This window comes from Cryptomeria japonica, chromosome 11, assembly GCF_030272615.1.
Source record: "Cryptomeria japonica chromosome 11, Sugi_1.0, whole genome shotgun sequence".
NCBI classification, from domain to species: Eukaryota; Viridiplantae; Streptophyta; class Pinopsida; order Cupressales; family Cupressaceae; genus Cryptomeria; species Cryptomeria japonica.
In genome coordinates this window covers 14731600-14742737 of record NC_081415.1, presented here as the reverse complement: position 1 = coordinate 14742737, position 11138 = coordinate 14731600, and the positions used below count along the sequence as shown (strand labels likewise).

Genomic DNA, 11138 nt, shown 5'->3' with positions numbered 1-11138 from the left:
TATGGCCATTATAAATGGTCATTAGTTTCAATTATTCCATACATACTCCATGTTTAGCTTGTATATTCCCTCTTACTATATTACATTTAGATAATATATAGTTCTTAATAATAATAACGCAGTATACATCCATCTTGTTATAATGATAATTATTGCAAGGATTTTTTATTTAATATCTTATTTTCCCCTTCAATATTACCATAGATGAATATAGGTCCTTTTAGTACACATACAAACCAAGAATCATATCCTGCATTTGGGAAATCATTGAAATGCTATAATAGAACATGCATCAAAACATGTACATAATTATACCAATAGATATTGGTCCTAGTACAACCCACATCCTTTCACATGTTGTGCTTCTTTGTAACCACTTTCATATACTCCTTTGGACTTGGTTAGATGAATGTCAAGTTGTTCCTTCCATTCTTCACCAATGCCTAAAATTCATCCATGAAGACTTTGCTATCATCACTCCTTTATACAATTGATGAAAAAGAAGACCAAGGTGTAAGAAAATAATTGAATCAACCAAAAACAATGTTTTTTTATTTACTTTATTGGTTTAATTTGTTGGTATTTTTTTCATTCTAGGCATTAATCTCCACTAGAGATCCCACTACATATTACTACACTAGCATGTTGTCCTCATGTTTTGGAGAAAATTTTCCCTCTACATATTACTACACTAACATGTTGTCCTCATGTTTTGGAAAAAAAAATTATATACTAATATATGCACATCATATTCAATTTCTAGAAGATTTTATTCATGAAATAGGTATAATTTGTTTCCTAATGTTCTAATTAAACCTAAGGGATGTTATTGGATTATAATAGCAAAGGAAAAACATTAAGTGATATTGGATTATGGAGTGTTGATGGTGTATTCATAAGATTTATGTCAACCTTTTAGCTGGCTAAGGTCATTCTTAATGATTGAGGTTGTCATAAAAATAATTTGTAATAATATTTGAATACTTTAATTTACATATTTAAAATTTATGACCTAGCATGTTGAAATCATTTTTTCTATGAATTGTAATATGTATTTATGGTTGAGAATCAATAAACTTCATATTAAGTTTCACTGTGGAAATATGTGTTGTTTTATTTGGATATATATAGATGGATAATCATTTGTTATATCATCTATCAAGAAATACATCATACATCTAGTCCTATTAGAGGAGAAGTTCATAATCCATGTTTTATTAGAAAGAATGATTTTGAAATCAATTGTGTACGTTTTTGTAATGATATTTTATATTAAACTCAACAATCCATCATTAGAAAGATAAAAATGAATAATCATATGATAAAAATATTTCTCAAAAGAATATAGAAGAGAAAGCAATAAGAGGACTTGAGAACAAGGGAGAAATGTGAGGAAGGGGGGTCGAGAGAGAGAATAAAATTAAGGTAAATGGAGAAATGAACAAGAATAGAAGCATTGAGGCAACTAAAAATTGGTATAATATAATAAATGAATATATATAAATGAGTATACAAGAGTATGTTAATAAAAGGTAAACATGAAAGAAGAGAAATAAGGAAATATAAATGTATATAAATCTATCTTGTGATAAGTGAAATTTTCTATGTGCATATGTATATATCCATGTTATTATAACATAAGTTTGAATAACATAATAAGTTAGTAACTCTACAAACTTATAGGAAACCATGCAACTAAATCAGTAAGAATTTTTTATATTTTTGTCAATATATGAATTCATATAGAAATATGAATGTGATAAACAAAAATATCCTATTTATGGACGAATAATTAATGAGAAATAAAATATGGTAAAATAGAATGAGGAAAAACAAGAAAGAGAACACTGATTTGAAAAACTATATAACTAGATGGAAAATATTAATATACACATAAATGTAAACATATGAATGTATTCAATTGACAATATATAAGTGCTGAAGGTAATCATGAAGAATATTATAGAAATTATATTCATGTGAATTCAGATTTCAGAGGTGGAAAAATATGATGACAAAAAAATTTGTGAGGCCATGAGAAAAATTATATTGGAACTTGGTAAGTGCGTAGGATACCATAATATCTTAGATAGTGCACGTAATATATCTCAATTCTATCCCTACTCTCAATTTCTAGTATAGTTTTCCTTCATGAGGGTATGGATGAAATTCAAATCTAAGTGAAAATGTGAATTAATTATATTTTAAGGAACCTCCACTCGATATTGCAGAGATACAGAAAGTTGTACAAAGCAGAGATACAGAAAGTTGTACAAATGCTTGAAACTGCAGAAAGTTGTGCAAATGCTTGAAACTGTTAGGAAATGTCTTGTTGCCACAAGATTTAATGTACAAAATAAACTATATCTTCTTGTCAAAGATTTAGTGATATTTCTTATTACTATAGCCATTTTATAGATTTTTTTAGGGAGAGGTAAAATGGATTTTTAGGGAGAAGTAAAATGGATGAGCATATAATGGTTGTTTATAAATGCAAATGTTAAAAATGTAAAGTAATGAATATGGAAATATAATTCTATTAGCTTTTCTCTATTAGCTTTTAGAGAAACTATAGTGATAGATTTGTTTATTTTCTAAAAAGAGAGAATTGATAAATTTCATTTTACTAGTGTTTGATTCTATTACATTTTTAGCTCCTAAATAACTAAAAAGGTATTTTTAACAAAATAATATATTAATTTAACAAGAGCTGCGATGCAACTGGAGTCCCTACTACAGATGGTGTTGTTGTTGTTGGGAGTGAGATCTAGAATGAAAAACATCATCAATATTAAAATCAATATTAAAGTCATTCTGTGTTAATTTAAAACCTGCATTGAACTTTGCAATGGAATTCAATGGAAGAACATCATAGGGAAAATTGAGTGAATATATTTCAAAAAGGAAAATTACAAGTTAATTTACACAGGTCAAAATTATGTTTGCTTTGCACTAGCCATATAGTTAGAAAATTTGAAATGATTTATGCTAAAGTTTTGCAAACAAGAAACACATATAGACATTAAATTGCAGTAAACCTGTTAGAAAGCCACAAAACATACATTAAATTACAGTAACAATATAAGATATCATCTATATTCTAGCATAAATTAATTTTTCTATGGATAATAACTTGATTTGATGAAACAAAAAAAACTTGTTGCAAATAAGATGATGAAAGATAGAAAGCAAATAATATGATGAAAGTTAGAAACATTTTGTAGTGAACTAGAATGAAACTGTGGTAGTGGAGATGACTATGTTGCTTTTTTTATGTTTTTTAGTGGTTTTGACTATGTTGCTTGGCTTTCCTTTTTTCTTTTCTTTGGGTGGTTATCCCTAGGATTTTTTTAGGTCTCCCATCCTTCAGGTGGTCTTTTTTCTTTTTCTCTTTCCTCTCTCCTTGTTCCTCGTGCCCTCCCCCACCCCTCTCCTCTTTATATTTTGTCTCAAATCTGCAACTCAACATCTTTCATGTCTTGGGAATTCTTTTCATCCTGATGATGAATCACAGAGTGTGATTCGAAACGTTGATGGGAAAAAAATACACACAATCGATTCCAGAAAAAATACACTAGAAATACAAAATGGATTGTGGAAATCTCATAGCTTTAATCATTGTTAGGGTTAGGTTAATGGTAAGGTTTTGGATTTAGGGTTTAAGGTTAGAGTTAGGGTTAGGGGTTAGGATTTAGGGTTTTATATTAGAGGGTTAGTGTTAGGGTTTTGGATTTAGGGTTTTATATTAGAGGGTTAAAGTTAGGGTTAAGGGTTAGGGTTAGGATTGTAGTTAGGGTTTACATCATTGTTAGGGTTAGGCTAATGGTTAGGTTTTGGATTTATATCATGGTTAGGGTTAAGGTTAGGAATAAGGTTAAGATTATGGTTAGGCTTGGGATTAGGGTTACATTTAGGATTATCTCAAGGGTTAGGGTTTGTATCATCAGTTAAGTGTTAGTGTTAAGGGTTAGGGTTAGGATTGTAGTAAGGGTGAAGTTAGGGTTATATTTAAGTTTAGGGTCAAGTTATGGTTTAGAGTTCAATCAGGTCTAGATTAGAGATATTGTCAAGGTGAGGGTTTTATTATGGTAAGGTTTTCATTATTGTTAGGGTTTGTATTTTTTCAATGTTGTTAAATGAATCAATAATTAGTTTTAGAATAAATTTAAAACTAAAAAAATGATTAGAGTATGCTTTTAATGTTTATCAAAGCCTAATGGTAATCAAACCAAAATATTAATGAAGGGTTTAACCTTTATGATATAATTTTAAAAATTTAAAAATTATATTGTTAGAGTTAACTTTAAGGTTAGGTTAGGGTTGGCATTCAATCAGAGAGATTAGGTTTAGGGGTTAAGGTTATAGTTAATTAGAGTTTAGTTTGAAGATAACGCTAGTAGGTAACTATTGTAGGATAATGCATTCATAGCACTTATAATCATTTTTTATAAAATATTAAAAGAATCTTTATTATTATGTACTTTTCTTATGAATATTTTGTTTCCTTATTTATATATTTTAAAATAAAACTTAAACTTAGCATTAGTAAAAGTTAATTGATAATAAATTGTTAGATTATGCTTTTAGTTGTGAAATTGAAAAAAGAAAAGAAATTAATCTAAATATATTAACAAAATTTCTAATTTAAAAACTATATGATTAGAGTTAACTTTAAGACTAGCCTAGATATCTTAATACATCTATCTAAAATACGCCGAGAGATATCAGTCTCGAGGCGCCTATTTTAAATTGTTGTTGAGAATAGTTAGGTGCCTTGAGACTGATATCTCTCGGTGTATTTTAGATAGATGTATTAAGATATCTAGGCTAGTAGCATCTGCAACGCGACATGTAAAGTATTAATTTATCACCTTTTGTTTTAAATAAAGCATATTTATCCTTTACAAATCATGATGCCTATCATATTCAATGGAGTGTACAATAGGAATTCATATTGAATGCAACATTTCATCTTTAAAAACACAAATTTAATCCCAATTTTAATAGAAGAGTTCAATTCAACAATGTATACATTACATAAAAATATTATGTTTCCAAAGATTTGAGTCTTTCTTCCTCTACTTTCCTTTTGGCAAGTTGCTTTCCTGTCTTCATTTTTTCATAACGATCATATGAAAATGGTGGTGAGATTCTAATTCCATCCAAGGCCTTAACACGTGATATAGCAACAAATGTTAATCCTGACCTTTCTCTTGGTCCTATGTCAATTGTTGCCTTTGAAAGAGTCAATCCTTGTGATTTATGGATTGTTAGTGCCCAAGCCAATCGTAGTGGCAATTGACATGTATGGCCCCTTTGTATTGGTGAAATAGGAATCAAATTAGGAGATGCATCTTCAAAAGGAATTCCAGAATAATTGTCAAATTCAACCATAACATATGTTGGTGGATCTGGTGGGGCACATCCAGGTTTGTATATGATATTTCAGATGTATCCTAAAGCTCCATTCACAAGACCCACTTCTATCCATAAATTAGATGTTAACATGACCCTTGCATCCTTAGAAATTAATAATTCAACATCTAACTCATCATTTTGAGCTCCTGCTGGATTAGTACTACCTTCTTTACTTGCAATGCTTCGGGCTATTGGTCTTCTTAATGCATATAACTTTTTTCTATTATGGTTATGCAAATTGTCATTTGTTGCAAATAGATGAATATTATTATCAAACTCCTCCTTAATTGTTGGATGTAATGAAGCATCTATTATTGTCATCAATAATTTCCAATCATCCATAGTTGGATGTGCATCTCTAATATTTGTGAGTAATTGGCGAAACCTTTGTTGGTCTTCAGTTTCTCCATCTTGTCTAAACACCTTATCCAAAGTAACAATTGTCTTAAACTCTTGCCATAATAATTTTGCATGTACATTACTATCATAAGGTGGTTTGTCACTAACAGGAGGTAGTTGTCCCAAATCTCCTACCAAAATGATTGATCTTCCACCAAAACTCATGTTTGATTTTTCAGGAAAAGCTTGACGTAGTCTTGAATCAATATTTTGTAACAAATTTTGTCCAATAAAACTCATTTCGTCAATCAATATATATTTAATATGTTGAATTTCTTCTTGGAGACTTGTGAGTCTTGTGCCTTCTAATTCAACAAAATCTGCAATAAGTATTCGTAGAGTTGAATGAATTGTTGATGCACCAATGTTAAATGCTGCAACTCCAGTCGGTGCTAGTAATAATAAGGGGGAACGTTGTGATCCTAATGCATCATTAAGAGTTTGACGAATTGCATGAATCAGATATGATTTACCTATTCCAGCTGTTCCTTGAATTATCATGTATAGTGGCATGGCATTGTCATCTTGATTATAATGTGACATAATAATATCAAGTGCTTTTTTTGGCTTAGCACCTAAGGTTCCATATGATATACTTGACATCATATCATCAGGTATTAATAAGCCATTCTCTTTCATAGTGTTGATAAAATTTATTGCTTTATTTGTGTAATCATCTCCTTGATATTCTACACTCCATGGATTTTGTTTATCAATATCTCTTCTTCCCAACATATCTCTTTCTGTTACATCCATGATTTGTCCACGATGTAGTCTTGATATGATCTCCCACTCATGTTCGATTGTATTTTGATTATTTGGTAAATCATCATCATCTTCATAATCATTATGATCTTCAGTTTCATTTGTTATAATCCTCCATTCCAAATGCCATGGATTATAATTGAGTGACTCCCAATTTGATATAACTATGTTATCATCAAGTCCTCATACTCATTTATTGGAGATGCTCCAATTCCTGGCCAATCAATTAGTGATCCAGGATCTACATTAGGATTATTTACCCATGAATGAATTAGTTCCATTTCTCTTCGAGCATTTGGAGGTTTAGAGGCCATTGATGTAGTGTGATTAATAATGTTTTCTTCATCCATCTCTAATATTGGACCCGCAAATACATATTCATTTGTGTCTGAATCAAACTCCATATGAACAGAATTCAATTGATCAAAAATGTTCTCATCTGAATTACATGTAAGGTCATTAAGTGCATTTTCATCAATTTGAACATCTCTATAGAACTTATCATGTTTTATTTTATATTTAAGTGCTCTATATACCCTCTCTTTATTAACTGTAAAATTATAATTTGTTCCACGCTGATATTTTTTTTGAACAATGATGATTGGCAAATCTTTTATCTGATGTGGTAAAATTTTAGTTATTTCTCTCACTTCTTGTGGAAAACTTATGGTATGTCCTTTATATTTGTATTGACCCCTAGTTGCATGTGTAACTTGAAGAATTGGGTTGACACGTGCTATCAACATTTCTTCTATTTGTGTTAAATTTGCAAGTTCTAATGGTTGTGGACTAGGATCCATATTGTTTGATGCTGAAAATCGATGTTCATTTTTCTCTTGTCGACATCGATTGCAAATAGGGCCCTCAAGTACCCGCACAACCTTCATTGTAGGATAACTCTCTTGACAAATGTAGCACATACTTGGTGTAGAAAGTTGATCGAGTCCATGTCGAAATATCATTTGTAAAGATCATTATTAACTACTCCTTGATCTCTTCTATTTTGTGTTCTTTGCAATTGTCTTTGTCTTCTTAGAGGAGTTGTTAATTCTTGTTGTGAACTATTATTTTCCATATGATTTTGAAAATCAACATTCATTACATTTTGAACTCTATCATTTGGTGTTTGTAGCACATGATCAATTGTCAAAGAATTCATCCCTTCGGAACTAACCTCAACTGCTTCATGACTACGCACTTGTATTTGTTGTCTTTCCATCTCATTCAATTGATCAGAATGCATAGCTCTTTGTATTCTTCTTCTTAATATATATCCATCATCTTGAGATGTTTGTGCACGATGTTTCATCATTTTATCTACATGTTGTCTCATTTCCTTTTCAATCTCTGTCACTATCATTTCTACCCTACGTTTAGCACTTCTTTGTCTATCATTTTGGTTTCGGTGATTCCTTTCTTCTTGTCTTTGTAGATTAGTCATTTGTTCACGTCGTTGACTCATATAATTTCGAGCATATTCTCTCTTTTTTTCTCTTTGTTGCTCTTCAGTTGAATGAATTCTTACTTCCTCTCTTTCTGCATTAGCCATTTGTTCACGTCGTTGTCTCATATAATTTCGATCATATTCTCTTCGATGCTCTTTTCGTTGCTCTTCATTTTCAAAACTTGTCCTTGGACGACGAGGCATCCTACAAATTTAATTATAAATTATTACATATTTAAAAATATCCTTATTAATAATTTATACTACCTATTTTAAATATGTTCATATCAAGTTAATATCAATTTAATTAAAATAAAAAATAAATAAAAATAATATAATTAAATATAAAAATAAAAAAGAATGTAATATAAATAAAATATATTTAAAAACTAAAAAAAATATTAACTTAATTATATAATTTAGTTTCATATCAACTTAATTATATACAAAATATATGAGAAATATTAATTTAATCATATTATTTAATTATATAAATTAATTTAATATCAACTTAATATATAAACTACTATAAATAATATAGAATTAAAAAATATTTACTTTTACTAAAAAGATAATAAAAGATATCATTATCCATTGTATATATAATACCTATTTTACATTATAGGTAAAATAATGTGAAAATGACTTACTTTTTTTTAGAGTATTTATTTGCACCACCTTCCACTATATTCTGGGTAAATTTATTCGCACTATTTGCACTATTCGCACTATATTCTGGGTAAATTTATTTGCACTATTTGCAGCTGCTGGTAAATTTATTTGAAGTATTTGCACTATTCGCACTCACTGGTGATAATTTTCTTTTTGTATTTATTCATAGTAATATGTTTTTAATTCTACACATTCATCGGTATTTATATTAGTTTGAAACATTATGATTATTTAGTTGTCGGTTCAAAAAGATATAATATTTATTAAATATTACTTGTCGGCTTTCAATTTATAAAAGTTAAATTGAAAAACTTCATTTTTTTTAAACTCTTCAAAATTTATACAAGTACCTTTGGTCCCCATTACAAGTCACAAACAATAGCTAACGATATGCATATTTGTAACATTGATAAAATTGCTAACATCTTTTATGCATATTTGTGACAAATGCATTTGATGTAATATCTCTCTTGTATTTATTGTAAACATATGTTGTAGAAACATTTCAAAGGTGCTTCCTTCTACTACCTTATCCTCCAAATTGGGTGATTGGGTGCAATGAATTTTATATAAGGATTATTTGGTTTTGTACCAAAAAATTTAAATTACTAATCATTCCACTTTGGGATGCATGGTCAACATGGGATTTCATAATACAACGGGGAAAATTGAATCTCATGGTGTTTGATCATACTTAGTTATAGTTATTGCTACTATAATAAATGACTTTGGTAGATTGTATTGAATTACTTCCTAGCAACAAGGATAGGAGGGCAGAGTGTCATATTAAAAATAATTAAGTCGATAGGCATTCTACAATGGCAATAGAGTATATAGGAGGCTAGCACTATCCATGTAAGAAAAACAAAAAACAAACCCGCTATATAAAGTAGAAATTGGATTTGATTTATTTTCAAAAAGTAGAAATTACATTGTGAGTTGTTTTCAAAAAGGAAACTCACCTTATAAAGTAGAAATTGGATTTCATTTGTTTTTAATTGCCTTAATAATGATATCTATCAATATCTTTTACATTTTATTTTTAAAATATAAGTATACTAGTTATACTCCCTCTTACATGCTCAATAAATGTAAAAGAAATAAGAAGAAAATAAAAAAAGATGTAAATAAGTTTAATTATCTTTTAGTAACAGAAATATGCCCATGGTGACCACTGCTAGGTATATCAACGAACAGAGTTGTAACAGATGTTAAAATGTAATTGCATATAGAAGGAAATGAAGGATTCGGCCAAGTAAGTATTTTGATCCAAGTTGGAGTCTGTTTGCCCGCCAAGAATGGCTTGCCCGCCTTGCAAAAAGAAAGGATTGTTTTGCTATGCGGACAAGACATTCTTGACGGGCCAGCACACTTTGGTGCAGAGAGTTTCATGGTGAGGACTTGTTCGTAGTTAATAATTTGAAGTTTTAGTATTTTTTATTAATTTGTTATGGTTTTTTAATTTGATTGTAACATTTTATTATATAAATAATTATGATGTATTGTTAGAATAAGATTGAATTAGAGAAGAAAATCAATCTGTTTCTCATGGGGTTGTATCAGATGGATTTTCTTCACTTCTTAAGCGCAAGATGGCTAAATGGAGCCCTCCTTTCCCTTCATTCAAACTTCAGTTTGATGGGGCCTCTAAGGGCAATCCGGGGAGGTCTGGGATTGGGGTAATTATTTTTTATCACTCTTGAAAAATCATCAAAGCAGTTGGTAAATATATTGGTTTTGGCACTAATAACGTGGCTGAGTTTTAGGCTTTATCCTTTGGACTTGATCTTGCTTTTTCGCTAAACATTAAGGATATTGTTATTGAGGGTGTTTCAATGTTGGCCTTTCAGGCAGTTGCTAGCAAAAAGTCTCTCTTAGCACTTGCAGTATTTTTTGAAGCACATTCCCCTCCCACTTAATGGTTTTTCTACCTTCTCTATTTCTCACTGTTTCAAGAGATTAATGTTTTCGTAGATTTTTTTGCAAATAAGGTTGTTGCAGAAGGGGCTGATTATATAGAACTTGCCCCTTTGGACTTTCCTATCTCCTGTATGAAACTTCTCTCTTAACAGTCCTTCCATTCAGAAACTTCCTTCATTCCCTTTTCTTGGTGTGGTTGTTCTTTCGTAAGTGCCTATAATGAGGGTGTTGGGCTTTGAGGCAAAATCATTTCTATTGACATTTATTGGGAGAATGTCGTCATTAAGGAAAGAGTTTTTGACTTGAAGGAATTTTTCATCTTTTGTTATGAGGTCTCTTGCTGGATATTTTCTTTTATGATGACAAGATAATCATACAACGGTTATCTTCTTCTCTGTTATACTCTGGATAGGTCTGCAGGTATGGCATTCATTCTTTTTTGTTCTTTTCTCTATTTACACAATGCTCTACATTATTTGGAGATTGTTTGACAAAATTGGTGGTTGGTGGCTTTTTTTGA

General features: G+C 30.0%; 1 protein-coding gene across 1 annotated transcript; it reads right to left on the bottom strand.

Annotated features, from left to right (window-relative positions):
- Positions 1-5445: 5445 nt before the first annotated feature.
- Positions 5446-6573, bottom strand: LOC131032354 (uncharacterized). The gene has a single exon (XM_057963299.2). It carries the CDS (start codon positions 6571-6573, stop codon positions 5446-5448), a length of 1128 nt encoding a protein of 375 aa, XP_057819282.2.
- Between the last annotated feature and the right edge of the window lie 4565 nt (positions 6574-11138).

Bases quoted from the DNA above. Each gene is read 5' to 3' on its own strand.
- LOC131032354 (XM_057963299.2), bottom strand. From the start codon at position 6,573: ATGGATGTAACAGAAAGAGATATGTTGGGAAGAAGAGATATTGATAAA.